This window comes from Neolamprologus multifasciatus, chromosome 7 (assembly GCF_963576455.1).
Source record: "Neolamprologus multifasciatus chromosome 7, fNeoMul1.2, whole genome shotgun sequence".
Lineage (NCBI taxonomy): Eukaryota > Metazoa > Chordata > Actinopteri > Cichliformes > Cichlidae > Neolamprologus > Neolamprologus multifasciatus.
In genome coordinates, this window is record NC_140445.1 from 64,508,889 (window position 1) to 64,526,967 (window position 18,079).

Consider the following 18,079-nt stretch of genomic DNA (forward strand, 5'->3'; position numbering starts at 1 on the left):
ATTCTTATTCATGGTATTATTTTGGCGCCCCAGCTGCCGGAATATTACTGTTTTTTTATGATTTTTTTTTTTACGGCTTAATTCATTAACAGCACTGAAACAACCTCAGAGGACATTCGATTGCTGTATGAACCGGGCGCCTTGACCGAGGACTCAGATTTGAACGATCTGTCAAAAATAGACGGCGCTTTTCTTCCTGTTTCTCCTTCAGCTTGGTAGCGTCTTGTTAAGGCTTGCTTAAACCAGAGTCTGTCAAAGATCCTCATAAATCCCAGCTGGATCTCCCTGAAGCAGTCATTGAGATGTATTAACACTGCTCAGCAAGCCTCTCTGTTAAAGTCTGCTCAAAGTACAGCCGCCGGGCCTCAAAGACCATTTCAGTCCACTTCATTTCTTTGCAGGGTTCCTGCTCACCTGCTTAGATTCAAAACTGGACACAGCTTCTGTGATTTTAGAGATGATTAAAAGTGCCGGGGAAAAGAAGAGTTCAAACGAAGTTCAGATGACAGCTTTTAAATCTGGGCGTTTTAAAGAACTGCTATATGTATAAGTGCATCTGATTTTCAGTGCTACCCAAAGCCAAAAAGCATGTAATTCATTCACATGTGCAGTGTGCAGCTCGCTAAGAACTTATCATGAGACAGACAGGTTATTCTGACTGGTATCGTCATGTTCATTTTTGGGACTTCTTGCAGAGGTAATGATACCATGTATCATGTCTTTGCAGCAAATATGAAGTAATGGCACAATGACTGACAAAGTAAAAGCCTTTGGTTCTGTGCAAAGGTGATACATCTCATGCTGACTCTAAAGCTCCCCAGTTAACACTTCTCACTAGGGCTGCCACGATTAGTCGACTAGTCACGATTACATCATCTATCAAAATCGTCGACGACTGATTTAATAGTCGACGCGTCGTTTGAAGCTTTGTAAGATCACAAAAGACGCAGGAATAAGTAGCAGGATTTAAGAGTGTAATAACGGACTGAAACAGAAGATCGCAGCACTGCATGTACAAGGATGCCAGCTGCCGTTAAACCCCGAAGAAGAAGAAGAAGAAGCTGTGTCCCAGAATTCATAGCGCAGCCCAGCTCAGTTTCCAACAATGGCGGCAGCTAGTTAGTTTTAATATTACTCTTATTATTCTTTCTGGGTCACAAAATAAACGTTGAACATATTTTCAGGCGAGAATGTAGCTGTGTAAACCTCAAATATCTGCTCAGTTTATCAAGACACCACATATTTTCAAAAGCGCTCCGACGTTTTCGGAGACGTCTGTTAGCCACTAGCTCGATAGCTAGCCGGGGGCTAGGCTAACTAGAGCCGTGAGAACACCGGACTCCCGCTAATCGTTTTCAAACCCACCGCCGTCTTTCACTACTCAGGTTAAACATGATATATAAGTCACTTAGATAACTTAAAAATGTTATTGTTTGGCTTTTTGTAGTATTTTATTTGTTCCTGAGTAAATCGGTTTGGCTGAGATTAAAGTTATAGTTTTTACACAGCTGAATAAACTCAAGCAGACAGCTGATTATCAGAAGTGTGAGATGCTCAAGAATTTACTCCGGTGTCCTGTTATATTTTAGATAGCAAGGAGTTTATTAAACTTCACCGAAACAATCTGCAAATTTCATTAAAATTTAATAAACTATCATCTTGTCTTTATTTTTAGTTAGCACATACCTTAAACACTTAAAGCTGTAAGCTAATGATAGTTATATAAGAGCAGATGCTGCTGGTGCAATAAGCTGTACGTTTTACGTCCAATGGATGATGATCTGATTAGTCGACTATCAAAATAATCGTTTGTGGCAGCCCTACTTCTCACTTGTTTGATTTTGTTTAAAATAAAATTTAAAAAGTTTTATTTTTTAGGTTTAATTTAGGCCAATCAGCTGCTAGCTGTAGCTTCATATTTGCATATTTGAGGATCTGTCTCATTTTATTGTTCTATGTTTTATTTTGACCAATTCTGTGCTTCGTCCAGCAACGAGCAGATTATAGATAGTTTCTTTTTTTCTTTACTAGACCTTCTAACCTTTATTTTGACCTTACCACAGACAGGTGGTAAGGTCAAAATAATTGTCATTGTTTTTTATGAATTTGTAGCCTTTCAACATCTAAACTAGATTGATTTTTGTTTCACTTGAGTGGTTCATCTATTAGGCTCCTGCACAGCGACTTATTGTTTCATTTCCCTAATTTGATGTCATTTAACAGCATCTAATGAAAATTTCTCTTCATCCTACCGTCTCTCCTGGATTTCCACAGGGAGCTGACCAGAACGCTTTCAACAGTTGCTCAGATTAATGAGAAACTGTGATCTGGATCTGACCTTTTGTTGCCAAGCGCCTAAACGACTTATCCAACAGTGGCATATCCTGGCACATCCCCACAAAATACTGAATCGCTGGGGGTTGATGTCAGGCCTCCGGTGAAGGGTTTGACAGAGCTGACCTTATGCGAGATCTTTTGTTTTTCATTCTTGTGATATTTCCCCAAACTGTTTTGAATAATATATCCAATATTTAGCTGCGAGTCTGTGTTGTTGTTGTTGTTGCATAAGGTGAAAGAAGCCATTTGGGAGTTGATTTATTTAACTCTTCGCTGTATCACACCAGTGGGAGTTGTTACAAAGTACTTCTGTTGGTTTGCTTTTTATGTACGAGTCTTTTATATTCACCCTCTCCATCTCGACGCGCTGAATGTGATATTTTTCGTCTGTAGATCATTTCCACGGTGTCGCCTGCTGTGTTTTAAGCCTGATTTCCTGCTGCCTTTGTGTGGCAGCGACAGCTCTTTGTATTTGCAGTGATCATTAGCAGACAACAGCTGTCCCCAGAGGTTACTGAAGCCTTTCTTCACAGATACGATCTGAAATGACAACGGACAGGCGAGAAAATCAATAGTACAACCCCTAAGCAGCGGTGGCATGATGTCTATGATCACAGATGAGACATCATCATCCCCTTTGGCATGTGGAGATGGAGAAAGATCACATTCACTGTGGGTTCAGGATTGCCTTGGGTTTCAGCTTAAATAATTGGATTACAGCATCAATGATGCCCTGGTGATTTATATGCAGGTGGCTGAGACTCTTTGGGTCAGCTATCAGCCAATAGATCAGATTTGATGATCTATATTATTTGCGTTTGGGGTGTAAAATAATATTTTCAGTTTTTCATTCGTTTTATTTCCAGGCCGTGTGCAGGTTTCTACTGTAGGACACAAACAAGTTAGACTTTCCAACATTAGCACATTAAAAAAGGTCGGTAACTTTGGAACAGGCTCGTGGAGAAACAGCGCCAGTAATTCTTCAACGCTGTGCCAGCAAATGATTAAACAACCAAACACGCTATAAATATTGCATCGGCATTTCCACACAACATTTGGGAAAGTGTTTAATATTAAGCCTATAACACGATGAATGGAGTTTATGTAGTTGCGTTTATTTTGTTATGTCTGCAGAGGCCATAATAAGAACATTAGGATGCAAGGTCGCCTTTATTTTGAAAAATTCCGAAAACTGACACAGTGTTAATGTTCTGGCTTTAATAAAACTTTATGTGGTGTTCCTCCTCTTGGAAGGCATGAAGTTCAAAGAAGGGAAAAAGGTGTCACAAAGCGTAATTGCTTTTATTTCACAGCTTTCTGTGGAAGCACACACTGGGCACGACTGAAGATTTTGATGAAACACATTTCAAAGCTGCTCCGTTGAGTCAACGCTTCAGGAATGGTTATTGAATCGTTCGCTTTCCGATGACTCGCTGCGTCTGTAGTCGAGGCCACAAAGTAGCGATTCTGTTCTTCCACTCGTTGGTCTGGGTCAAAGTGAAAGTAAAGGTCTGAGAGTCGCTGAGAAAACAGTTGCAGTGTGAGCCTTTAATGTTTGTAACATTTCCTACTTTCCTTTCCTGCAGATTGAAGGTATAATCTCTGCTTTTCTTTGTCTTTCAGAGAAAGAACGCCCACCTGCTGCTGAACGTGTTCCTGCTGGCAGCGTGGGGATTCTTCCTATTGGCCTGTCGCTTCTACTGGATGGGCAACAAACCTCCAAACTTCTCCAACTCTGACAACCCAGCGGCTGACTCGCCCTCGCTCATCACCAGGACCCTGACCTTCTTCTACCTTCCTGCTGTTAACTTCTGGCTCCTCCTCTGCCCAGACACACTAAGTTTCGATTGGTCGATGGATGCCGTGCCTCTGATCAGGAGCCTTGCTGACTGGAGGAACTTTCATACAGTTGTCTTCTATTCTGGTCTGTTGTTGCTGGCTTGGTTCGGCTTGTGGACACATCGTGCACCGAGGGGAAAGGACACTAATGGCAAAGTGCATCATTACACCAATGGCAGAAATGGGAGCAGTAATGGGCACAGTTATAATAATTATGAGCATGTGAACAATTCCAATACGGATTCTCACATAAATAATACGCAAAACGGCACCAAAAAGCACTATGAGAGCAGGACTCCGCTACCTACCACTGAAAATGTTGTGGTGTTCTCACTGGGCCTCTTGGCTATCCCTTTTCTACCTGCCACAAACTTGTTTTTCTATGTGGGATTTGTGATAGCCGAGCGAGTACTGTACATCCCGAGTATGGGCTTTTGCCTGCTGGTTGCAGTGGGGATCAGGTCCCTCTACATCCGACTACGGCGCCGATCATCCAGAACAATGTTGGTGTACTCCAGCGCAGCCCTGGTTCTATTTTTTGGTGTCAAAACAGTTTTGAGGAACCAGGACTGGCAAAATGAAGAAATGCTCTACAAGTCAGGGATTTATGTCAATCCTGCTAAAGGTAAGATGTGCTTTTATTCGTATATGTGTAAACATGTAAAATCATACACACTTTATATGCAACCATTATATTTATTTGTCTGAATAATTCAAAGCAAATATTTAGGCGAGGTTTGATTTTGATTATGTGCACCGTCCATTAGTTTGCTATCATCCTGAATAACTCAAATAACACATTTTAATTCTCAATATTCTTACAGGTCTAGTAGGGCTGCACGATTAATTGTTAGAAAATCGCGATCTCGATTCATACTTATGTGCGATCTCATTTCCAAATGACAACGATTTAAAAAAAGAAGAAGATGACGACGATTGTACGGCATTTTGATCCGGGACGTAATCTGCATGAAAACAAGCGCTCACTCTTCCTGCTCAACAAATGACGAGGGCGGAGCCTTATACCACGTGATACAGAAGCTGGCTGCTAAAATTGGCGGGAAAAAACAACGGAGAGCACGTCAGGGATGACGAGAAAGTGACAGGAGAAAATCCGTCCCGGTCAACCACCCAAACATCAATAACGGGAACCTTATACAGCGCTTCCCTATACCCGTCGAACTCCCGCAGGCACAAAGAAATTACGGAGGCTGTTACTTATCACCTGACCAAAGATATGGCTCCATCAACACTGTGCAAAACCAGGGATTTAGGAAAATGATCAACACCCTAGACAAACGCAACTATTTTTCTATTGTTGCACTACCTGCTCTATACACGCAGTGTCGAGCAACGGTGGAGACGCAATTTCAAGCAGTACAACATTTTGCGGCAACGACAAAATGTGAGACATTTGTTGTTTTTCTGTTTATTTATTGTTTTTATGTTCAGTCTCAACTGTTACAAAGTTGATGTGCAGTTAATAAGCGCAATAAATATTTATACTGGAAACGAAAATCGTGAGAGAATCGTGATCTCAATTCTAAGCCAAAAAATCGTGATTCTCATTTTATGCAAAATCGTGCAGCCCTAGAGTCGAGTATTATTCTAAGGAATAAAACAGAGCTGTACTTTTTGATCTGACACTTTTCTTATACTCGGCATGCAATCTGTTTAATTGGAAAGGCACCATCTGTGACTGGCACCTTTAGTAAAAGATCAAATCTTCTAAAGCTTCGTATTAAAGGTCATCAAACGCTGATTCCTATCCAAACCGAAGCTCTTGGAGCTGCTGAGCGGAGAAGCAGGACAGGGCCCCACGAAGCAGCAGAAGGGCATGTTGTGTTAGCTAATTTCCCTTTCAGATTCTGCAGCGGCGCTGAGGCATGACAGCTGTTTGTTTTGGCAGGCCATCAGCCGAACCAAGGAGCAGAAATGTCCACGACTCACATTCAATAAAGTTAATATGAGATGAGGAAAGAGCCCAGTTTCATACACAAACACACACACACACACTGGTTTGTTCAAAGTGTGAAATTGTGAATACACTGAATGTTTGTGAGACTTTTTTCACTGAGCATTCAGAAGTGGTGAATGAAGAAAGCTTTTATTTTCTTCCTTTTATCCTGAACACTCATGTGTTTTAAACGCTGCACATTACAGCAGTGTAACCACTCGTTAATGGATTTTATCATCCTATTAGCAGAGCATAGCATCTTTATTTATAACGCACTTTACATCCAACAATGTTGACCAAAGTGCTACAAATATAAAACAGAGAGGAAACAGTTTAAATTACATATAAAATATCTTAAAATTAAAAATAATATAATTAAATTGAATGAGTATTAGAGAGGAGAGATGGAACAATACCTCAAGGTTAAAAAGTACTACTCTTACCTCATTAGGCGCATCTCTCAAGTCATAATAGTCTTTTATTTTTAATACTGTACACTTAATAAAAAGCTAATTGAAGAGATGCTAATGTTGCACGCTGCCATTAAGCATAAAATCCCATTACTGTACCTTTTTCTCTTCGTATTTATTACTTAGTTCATGTTTTCTGGATGTATTTCCTGCAGAGTATCTGCACAATATGTACAAAACATCTTGGCAGCCTTACGTCTCCTGTGAGTTGCTGCTCTTTGCTATTTAATGCCGTTAGCTATTCAATGGCGCTGTGGTGGTCTTCTTTTCACACACACTGGAAAAACTGGTGGTTTCTACACAAAGCTCCCCCGGTGTGCCATCTCTCTTCAGCAGCACTGTCTCGGTATGCCAGCTGCAGCAGAACAACGTCCTCCTCAGAGGTTAAAAGGCACTGAAGCCACGGCAGCATGAGGCTGCGAATAACAAAAGAAAATGATTACTCGCCATAGAAATGTTCCTCCTGCTGCTATAATTCACCGACTTTTTTCTTTTTCTTTTGATTAACCTTTCCTTTTGTGACCCCGTGTGACCCGTCAGCATGGGGCAACCTTGGAAATGTCTTGAAGAGCCAGGGAAAGATGGAGGGGGCGGAGCAGGCGTACAGAAATGCCCTGTATTACCGCAGCAACATGGCCGACATGCTCTATAACCTGTGAGTGTTTTTAATCACACTTATTGTTGCATTCAATATTTTCTGCAAACATTGGCGCCAAATTTATTTGTTTGTTTGTTTTTAATCTGTTGATGCTTCTGTGCATTTCTAACCATCTCAATCTTAAGAACGTGAATGAATGATTGGAAAAACTCTCCTTTCTCATGTGTACATTGATCAGAGCTCCTCTGAGAGGAAGTGCCATCTTGTTTTCAATTCCCCGGGGCGCTGTCCGCCTGACAGCGTTATTAATGACGCTGGTTTAGTCTGAGGGGAAAACACAAAACACCGGCCAATACTCAGTGTGATCAAATGTCTGTGGTTTGCGAAACTGTTCCCTTCACATTTATCAGCTGGCTGATGTTGGCGTTTAATCATAACAGAGGCGTTTAACTGAAACCATCTCCTCTTTGGAGTTTTTAAAGCTCTAAATGGTCAGAACTGTCTTTTCTTTTGTCTGCTCCAGTGGTTTGCTGCTACAGGAGAGCAACAAGTTCTCAGAGGCACTTCACTACTATAAGCTGGCCATTGGGAGCCGGCCAACTCTGGCTTGTAAGTACAGCTCTCCTTTTTTTATTGACAATCTCCAGCACTTGTGGTCGTGGTTGCGCTGTGTCCAGGCAACAGCGAACACCGGCTGTGGTTATGTGAAGGGAAGGGAAGAGGTGGCAAAGGCCAGTGTGTGTACAGCTGAATGAAACCTTCGGTGCAGCTGTGCGACTGGTTTCAAAGCGCGATATGTCCACAGATAAAGCATAAAAATAAGGGATTTATTATGATCGAAGCCATGGTGCTTCTGTTTATTTTATTCGTGCTTTGTACACTTCATTTACTTATTTTTCTCTCCATTGTCCCGTCCTCCTCTGCTTTGTCTCCTCGCAGTTTTATCCTTTTCTTTTGTCATATTTTCACCTCTTTTATTTTTTTGCTCCCTGATTAGTGTAAATCACATTCTTACCTGATCATGCAATAAATTAGCTCCCCGTCGTTCTGCGCATCAATCAATGACAGATAAACAGACAATCCTGAAAGTTTCTTCCTTTATTCCCCAGATTAATTATACACCTAATCAAGATCACAGTCAGACTAGAAAATTTCCATTCAGCGTGCAATTATCCAATCTGTTAACGCTGATAACGAGGTTAATTAATTACTCTGAGCAGCACACGTTTTGAAGGCGGATGAGAGTGTGACAGCTAATGTGTGTTTTTTCAAGGTTACACTGTTACTCACTGGCTAATTGGGAGCTAACTGGGCCAGACTGACACGTTTATACTCGGCATGCACGTTTATCCCTTCTTTGATGAGGCACTATTGATTTGTTTTATTTATTATTTTTTATATTATTTCTTATTATTTATTTATTATTTAATAATTAATAATAATAATATAATAATTTAATAATTTATTATTTATTTATTATTTAATATTTAATAATAATAATATAATAATTAATGTAATAATTTATTATTTATTTATTATTTAATAATAATAATATAATAATTAAATAATAATTTTAATAATTTATTATTATTATTTTATATTATTTTAATTTATTATTATTTATGTATTTATGTTGTTATTTGATTTGTGTCACTTTTTTGAGAGAGAGAATCAGTTGTTAGAAGGCTGACGAAATTGGAAAAGTTTTCCTTTGTTTTTGTGTTTTTCTTATCTGCCGTCCATCGTCTGCACAGCCTGTCGTTGGGAAAAGGGTTCAGATATTTACCATCAAATGCACAACAATAAGCAGAATGGGTAAAATTGTTGTAAGGTGGAAGAGTGAAGAGTAAAACATAAGCATCAGGATAACGATTTTCAAGGACGTCAGAGGGAAAACAACAAAAAGGAGGTTTTTTTCTAGCTATTTGTTTTTGATTTGATATGTCCTGATTGATCTTCTGTTTCAAGTTAATTTATTCCAGCAGCCAGACTTGATGGGGAGTTGTTTAGAGAGGAAGGTCTACAGAGACTAATTACCCTTCAGCTGCATATTGATCATTAGATGCTGTCTTTGACCGTTCAAGAGAAAGTTTAACGTACATCCAAAGTATCCCGCGGGACGTGTGCAAATATCAAACATACAGTAAAGCTGGAAAAGCATCAACGGTGGTTTAATGAAATTCATATGAAAATGATTTTTTTAGCCGTTGCTTCAAATCAACAGAGGCAAAAACAAGGACCCAGATAAATGAGCCACGCTACAATATTATGTGCTTTATCACTTGATATCACTGTGACTGGAGCGTCTGATGCCAGTTTATCATTGTAAGCACAATTATCGCTGAGCTTTTATCGATCGAGTGAAGCGACGGGAACAGTCTAAGCTTTCTGTTTGTGTCCCAACAGCAGCCTACTTGAACACAGGCATAATCCTGATGAATCAGGGTCGCCTAGATGAGGCCAAACGCACTTTCCTGACCTGTGCTGATATCCCAGATGAGAATTTGAAGGACCCTCACGCCCACAAGAGCTCAGTCACAAGTTGCCTGTACAACCTGGGCAAGCTGCTCCATGAACAGGGACACCAGGAGGTAATGACAGATTGCAGAACATATTTAAGGCAATAATAACTTTATAGCATGTCATAATAAAGGTTAAGGATACAATAAAATACACCAAGTGGAGGCAAGAATACTGTTTTTTATTTTTGTGAATTCCCCCCAAAACAGGAAAAGGAAATGTCCTGATTGCATTTGCAGTAATATAAATCTTTTTTTTTTGGTCTCATATTTGTTTTTTATATTTGTCTAACAAACAGATCCATTGCTACCATGAGAGTTGAAACAGAACTCCTCTGCATACGTGAATGTTGGAAAATTTCATACCACAGTGAACTGAGATGAAATGTAGGCAGTTACCCAAGCAGCCTTTTGGGGAAACAACAAAAAAAGCTTACTTTTATATGGACATGTTACAAAATGGTCTCAGTCATAGGGGACAAAAGCGTATGTGCAGATACTCCTCAGGCTGTTTCTAACAAATCTTCTCTTTCATGCCCCAAAAGACCTCCAGTGCTGGCTAAAGTAACTGGTTTTCCACTTGCTGTGCATTTATATTGAAAATACGCACCGATGCTGCTGATTCAATCAGGAATGAAGCGGTCCTACGGCCGATTCAATAAAGGCCTTTCTAAATCGTTGGCATCCTTGAGGAACAGAGCATTCCCACTTCCTCTGACCTCTAACCACAACGTTTGCTTCAGCAATAAAATACTTTCAGGTCCTTCTGCCATTTAAACTCTGAGCGAGTCCGAGGTGACTTGCCTGACCAACACATTATACATGCTAAAGTCAACAAGCGACGCGGCTCTAGTTGTCTTAACAGCCGTGACGCTGAGGATAGAGCCTTTGTCCTCAGCTCTGTATGAAGCAGCCTTCTGGCGACCCCCAATTCCACGCTGTGTATTCATATTGTCATGGCCCCGGCTGCATGGGAGGAACGGCGAGTTACCCCAGAGCCAGCTTCTCTAGCGGGGTCTCTGTGCTCTCTAATGCAAACGTCCCAAACCTTCTTTTTTGTGTGTTTCGTTCGCAGGAGGCCCTCTCTGTGTTTAAAGAAGCGATACAGAAAATGCCGAGACAGTTTGCACCGCAGAGCCTCTACAACATGATGGGTGAGAGCTGCTCGTGTTTCAGGACCATCAGCAGAATAGATGCTGTTTTTACTGAGGAGGTGTTATCAGCTGGTCATCACCAGTGTTGGTCAAGTTACTTGAAAAAAGTAATCAGTAACTAATTACTGATTACTTCCCCAAAAAATCCCGTTACTTTACTGATTACTTATTTTCAAAAGTAATTAATTACTTAGTTACTTAGTTACTTTTTAAAAACACGATTTACAACCTGAATAGGTGATAAAGTGATTGATCTTTCAGCCCAATTCTACTTTTTCTGCATAATCATCATACAAAATGTAATCAAATGGAAAAGTCTCTTTTTAAAACTTGTTTTGTTAGTTTTAATCTTTTAACTTTATGCATCAAGTAAACATTTAATTATCTGCAACATTCTCTGACTGGAAGAAATTAGTTTAATATTTAAACCTATTTTCTGCACATTCCAGCACATAAAATAAAATATTTTTTTGTGTTTACACTCAGTCTTTCAAATAGATGCAAGTAAAACACAGCAGAAAATAAATAAAGTCAAAGACTAGCGGTCCTGTTGCTCTACTTTCACCTGTAAAGCAGGAGTGGGGTAGGCGGAGGGTTACCCTGGTGCAGGTGTGCCGCGGTCAGTGGAAGAATCCGCGAGTTTCTCTGTGAGTTTCCCATTACGTCGTAGCTACTCGGTGCTTGTTTGGAAGTTTAGGAGTTTTTTTCGGTGTAAAAAGAAGTTTTCTTCCCACGCACAACGGACACTAATGTTTTTGTCACTTTTTATGGAATCAAACTCAAAGTAAGGTCAGTACTTCCACGCTTTAAACGCTGCACGCTCATACTCTCTCTGCACTCGATATATGATCCATTGTTGATCTGCACACAGCTGTTGTCACGAACGTCGCACTCGCTTACGTCACTGTCATGAGACATTCTCGCAAAAAAATCACGGTTTTAGTAACGCAGTAAAGCAGCGTTCCTACTGGAAAGTAACAGTAATCTAATTACCGTTTTTGCAATAGTAATCCCTTACTTTACTCGTTACTTGAAAAAAGTAATCGGATTACAGTAACACGTTCCTGCCCATCTCTAGTCATCACACATTTATGCTTCACAAAACACAAGAAAAGTACAAAGGCTGTGTACTTCCTGCATATTGTGTATTATTTAGTATATTTCTTTATTCCTTGCATAAACATTAAAGATCTGAGATTTCCAGAGCAGGCTACTATAAAAGGCAATAAAACATGATAACTTCAAAAAATCACTATTCAGGTCTATAATAACCTGTAAAAATAAAGAAAGAAAAGTGTCATAAAAATTAGTAATAAATACACGTATAGCAAACTGTGCTAATTTAAATGAACGAAGGCCGTGTGTGAGACAGCTGATCTGATTCATACAGTTAGACAGAGGTAGACAATCGGAAGCGTTACAATGTCATGTTAAACAGATGCTTTCACTGCAAGAGCAACCCAGCTTGTTACAGTACAGCTGTGGAACAGCTGCTTTCAGCCTCATTATATCTGTGCACTCCATTGCTTTTTCTTTTTTCTCTGCCCTTCCTGCTTGTTTCTCTCTCTCACACTCACACACACACACACACACATGAAGCTACTTATACACACACACAGAAAACCTGGAACAATAAGTAATCCAGACTAGGCAGTGCCACAGGTTTGCTTATGTGTTGGCAAAATGCAATGTGACAGAGCTCCTGAGATTATGTCAAAATGTTGATGAAAGCTTCAGGCCCCATTAAGGAGCAGCGTTGCGCCTGTAATGGAGGCACCGAGCCACAGATCTGTGATTTCTGCAGCTTAGCGTTGTTTCCTCGCTGAGCTGATTTGCACATTTGGCACACCTGCTCATATCTATTTTCAGTTTCACTCACTGCGCCGCTCTCATGCTGTTTGTCAGACGCCAAGGAGCAGAAGCTTTCATCAGAGGCGGACCTGGGTGGTAATCTGTACCCCGCTGGTCTCGCTCCAGCTCTTTCTGGTTGGCTGAGGAATGTTCCACTCCGAGGAGCTGGTTTTCAGCTCCTTGGATTCGATGTCACTTCTAATTGCACGTTAATGTTTGTGCTAATCTCAGAGGTACAGAGGTCTGCTGCCAGGAAACGGAGTCAAGTAATTTGGCTGCTTTTAAGCCAATCAATATAGGAAGAGGTCGTGTCAAAATGGACCAATATGTGCGTTTTTAAACAGCTTAGCACCTTGGATTAGCTATAAATCACTGCAGGTTAGATAAGCCTCTATATAAACATGATGATTATTTATTAACCTTCGAACTAATAATTCAGTATATACATTTAAAAAAACGAGGTTTTCATTATGACCCAATGGAAATGGAAAGCTTGGTGTAATGCTGCCTAATCCACTCTGCTGTTGGTGGGAGTTTTGTTATTATGTAGCTACAATCTGATGGAAACAAACGCTGAAACATGCAGCATGAGGCTGTAATGGGAGAACAATAATAGCTACACACGGCATCGCTGCAGCAGGTAGCGCTGCATGTTTGCTTTTTACACCTGACACAACCCCAAAGGCATTTTTGGCTCCTCTCATCATCAAAACAGGGATCTTTCACTAATTAACCAAATGTGTAAACTAGGGATGCACCGATACCACTTTTTTGGAAACGAGTACTTGCATTTCAGTACTCACCGATACCGATACCGAGTACTTAATAAAAACATGATTTAAATTTACAGGTAACAGCTTTAGTCCTATAAAGTCAAACATAGACAGGTCTCAGACCGTGGTATCAGTCCTCGGTATCGGGGGACTTTTAACGAGTACGAGTACTTTAGAAAATGTGGTATCGAGGCTGATACCCGATACCGGTATCGGTAAAAAATAACATATTAACATGTTTTGGAATAAAATGAATATGTAAAGGCCTTAAGCCTTGTGCTTCTTTTTACAGTAACTATTTCATGCATGCATGTGTGAAAGAGGTATCTCTATGTTATCACTTATATGAGGTGTGTTTTCACGAGACTAAAAGGCTGCGGTCAGGCGTATGTCACCTGTTGCTTATCGCCGTCTTTTCAGTAAAGCGATTAATCTGAATCCCCGCTGAATTCAAACCTCAGTCTCCTCTTGTCTAAACAACTCTTTCAGTCATTTGGCAGTTCATAAGACTCGGTGTAGATTGAAATATAAACCATATTACAAGTCATATTTTAACAAGTGGGCTTTATTCACACTTTCCCCCTAAATACATCATGATGTTGATTTTAACTGTGCTGCGTTACCAGCCAGTCAGTTTTTTCCAACCATGCGAGGGTTGCTGGATAGCTTTGTTATTTCAGGTGTTGCTTTAGCAGGCAGAGGGTCAGATGTGGCCGTGGGGGAGGTATCGGATGATGTCTGACAGGTCAGGAAGAGTGAAGGAGGACAACAGGAGAAATCTTGTCCTATTGTTCTGTAAGCATGACGGTGAATTTCTGCTATGCCGAAATATAATAATCAAGCAAAAACCCTGAAATAAGAGCATAAATAATTTCTTCAGTATGAGTCTGACGTGTTTAAGCAATTGCAACATCCTCCAAAGCCTCTTATTACTCCATGTGTTTAAAATATGATGAAAGTGCTGGAAGGAAAATCATTAAGTTTGACGACTGGATTATAGTCTGAATTTGTTGCCGCCCTGTAATAAAAATCCTCAAAAGAATAAAAGACAGCTGTGTGATGTTTTAACCTCTGACACTTGATTTGATCCCTCACGTGACGCTGTCTTTGCCATCACAGGAGAGGCCTACATTAGACTGAATAAGCTGACTGAGGCGGAGTTTTGGTACAGAGAATCGCTGCGAGCCAAGCCAGACCACATCCCTGCACATCTCACTTATGGGAAACTTCTCGCAATGACGGTAACGTTGTTTTTGTTTTGATCCTCCCTTATCTGTGTTTCCATTCAGTTTGCTATCACACGTTCTAGTGAGTGTTCTGATTAAACACTACCCTGCGACCAACTTTATTATTTAAAGGTGTGTCCCACATTTAGTGTTTGCTGTTTTATAGCATCTTTCTTTGCTTTGGAGCAAATACATCAAGTTTCAGGGCGAAACAAACACACTGATGTCATCGGGGTCATTTTAGCTTCTCTGTAAAGTTTAATCAAATGAAATAACTTCCTGATTTTGTCGTGCCTCCACGTTTGCATCTTTAATGCGTTACTAGAAGCTACTAAAACAGTATTCTTAAGCGCTCGAATCTCTACACTAAATGGAAAGAAAGCTGCCCGGCATCTTCCAGGTCAGCAAGTGAAAGTGAAACCTGTCTTGTGTTTTACTAATGAAAAAAATGGAGGCGTCTCCAGTTTAGGAGCAGTTTCCAGAGTCCTTGAGTTTACGAGGAGCTGGTCGTGCAGTCGTTCGGTGATCGACTGCAGCTAGACGTACATACTCGGAAAAGAGCTGAGAAACAAAGTAGTCTGATCTGAACCTTCCAGATCCCTCAGGTCATCTGGATCCGGTCTTTTATCAGTTCCCAGAGTCAGAACCAGACACGGAGAAGCTGCATTCAGCTTTTATGCTCCTTATATCTGGAACAAACACCCAGAAAGCCTCAGATCAGCTGAAACACTCAGTTTATTTAAATCCAGGTTGAAGACTCACCTGTTCTCAGCTGTATTTGAATAAAACACCAAATCCACACTTAAGCTTAAATTTCAAAACTTACATTTTAATTACTGATTTTATCTACTGTTCTGATTTGATCTGTTTTGATTTTATATACTGTTTTGTTTGTTAGTTTGTTTGCTTGTTTTAATCAATTTTAAATCCTGCTTTTTATTTGTTTTTGTTTCTAATGTCTCTGTGAAGCACTTTGAATCACCTTGTTGTTGAATTGCTATACAAATAAACTTGCCTTGCTTTGCCTTGAAAAGGACTGTCAGAAGACAAATAAACAAATCAGATAGAGGCTTGCTTAGAAGTCTGTGAAGGTTCTCAGTCATCCAGGTCATTGTAGTCAAAGGAGCTTGCAAAGAAAAGCGTCTGGACTTCTTTAAGTTACTTGAAGACGTTTCACCTCTCATTTGAGAAGCTTCTTCAGTTCTAAGGTCAAATGGTGGAGAGTCCCAGATATAGGGACTCTTTTTTTGACCTTGCTTAGAAGGTCAAAAAAAGGGTGGAGGCCTACACCCCTTTCATCCACTGCCCGGGCCCTAATGAGCCTGCAGCAGCGATATCTGGATTTCCAGCAAACGGCTGCACTCTTCCTGCCCCTTTTTTATTTCCTTCATGGAAACAGAATCTTTTCAAGTTTGTTTCATTTATAGTTTTTCCTCAATCATCCTTTTGTGAATATCCTCACTGATAGGTGGAGGAATTTAACAGGCAAACCAATTTTTCCACAGTTTTTAGACACAATGTTGCCTTTTTTGTGTCAACACATTTAAAACCAAAAGCTTTGGAAATCAACTTGAAGTCAGTTACCACTTATATATCTGTATGGCACTGGCTACTGCCAGTAGCTAGTGAGCATAGCACATGAATTGGAAATAAAAAGCTTGGCTCCGGGGATCACTAATTAACACGTTATTTTTGGGCTGTTTAATCCATACAAAAACTGAGGTGTAAAAACCACACTTTGTGGTGTTATAACGTTTTTATGTGCCAAAAGTTACTGAACCCAGCCAGGAAATAGTTTGGCATATACCCCTAAAGAAAAAAACAAAGAATGTGTCTTTTTTTTCCGTGTGTTTTGTACAGATTGTAGGCTTGGACGCGCCGACTGCTTCTGCATTTTTTGAGTCTTCAGAAAAACCACAAACTGTCATCTGAATTGCTGAACAGTTGTGGATCATTATTATTAGTGCAGCACACCGGCGGTGGATTGATTTGCCGTTCTGTCCGCTGAGCGGTTGCCAGCGGAAAGAACAGATCAACTGGCAACGCAGATAAAACTCACTTATTAAGTTGACATGATTCCTGTGAAAAATTCAATGGAACCAAAACCCATCAGCAAGGACGGTTTCAGGGAATAACTCAATACTTTAAAGGAGAGTATTAAGACTTGGTAAAGTTGATTCAGAGAAGAAGTCTGTGAGCTGTGAGGAAAGTGTTATTGATTTGGGGGAAAGTAGAGTTCAAACCTTCAGGGATAAATCTCTGTAGCTCTCTGAGCATGATGGATGGTTTAGGGGTCTTGAACCCCTGTGATCCCTTGAGTGCAAATGAAAGTGCGATCAAAGACGGGATCTAAGTTACTTGGATAGGCTTACAGTGACTCTATTCTTTAAAGGAATTTCTGAAAGATTTTATTGAAATGTGTCAGACAAATGTTACCTGTGAACACAGGCTGTTGTTTAATAAGTACCGACCCCGGCGTTTAATATGATCCAAAGCAGTGCAGGAAGAGCAGCCGTCTGTCATCTCCCACCTCTGCCCCCCCTGTGCAACAACTGTGAGTGATGAAGACACTTCAGATGCTGTCAGGGACTTTGAGGTTCAGATCCCTCTGGGAGAGGCTGCAATATAAGGTTTAGCGGCCAGGTCAGTGAAGGGTGAGTGGTGGGTGGCGGAGCGAGCCTTTCTGTGGCTGCTGAGGCGCAGAGACGGCGTGGATGGTGAGAAGGACAAACAGGGGAAGAAAGGGAGAGTTAATCACACAGATCAGTAATGCATTCTCAGCCCTGCTGACCCCCCTGCACCTTCACTGACACCCTAAAGAAGCAGGACGTGTTGTTGGTTGTGCATAATTATAATTATAATGCTCACAATATTGGATTCAGTCATTCACTTGTCATTTCCACAACAGTGGAAACAGTACAGGTTTCATTCACAATAACCTCGACACTCACAGAGCCGGGGATACATCTGCAGTTTGCCCAACGTTATCAGGAGATTTGAGGTGTGAGGCGGGCACAACTGAGCTCAGCGAGTGTGCGACAAACAGGAGAATATTGCACAATAAGTCACCTTGCATAATAAGTAGATATCCGACAAAGCTGTATTCACATGTACTCAGCAGATGTTTGTATGTTTGCATGCTAAACTAGTGTTGGACAATGGCAAACAGACTTTAAACAGATTCTACTTCCCATTAAACCCAAACAGCCACATCAAAGTGTTTTTTAGTTGGCTGAGAAACCCGAGATACGATATCTCCACATGGTAGCGACTTGGTTACACCTTTAGCTCATGTCCTAAAGCACACCCTGCTTTATTAACTTTTTTACAATGACCAATGAAGTGATATGTTGTT

General features: G+C 40.5%; 1 protein-coding gene across 1 annotated transcript in view; it reads left to right on the forward strand.

The window, feature by feature from the left end:
* The window catches only part of tmtc2b (transmembrane O-mannosyltransferase targeting cadherins 2b), a 111,049-nt gene that overhangs the window by 71,418 nt on the left and 21,552 nt on the right, over positions 1-18,079 (forward strand). Inside the window, exons 3-8 of the mRNA XM_085165078.1 lie at positions 3,961-4,801; positions 7,144-7,258; positions 7,725-7,810; positions 9,608-9,792; positions 10,796-10,874; positions 14,618-14,739. Coding sequence (XP_085021204.1) covers positions 3,961-4,801; positions 7,144-7,258; positions 7,725-7,810; positions 9,608-9,792; positions 10,796-10,874; positions 14,618-14,739 — 1,428 coding nt within the window. The remainder of the gene's footprint in view (positions 1-3,960; positions 4,802-7,143; positions 7,259-7,724; positions 7,811-9,607; positions 9,793-10,795; positions 10,875-14,617; positions 14,740-18,079) is intronic.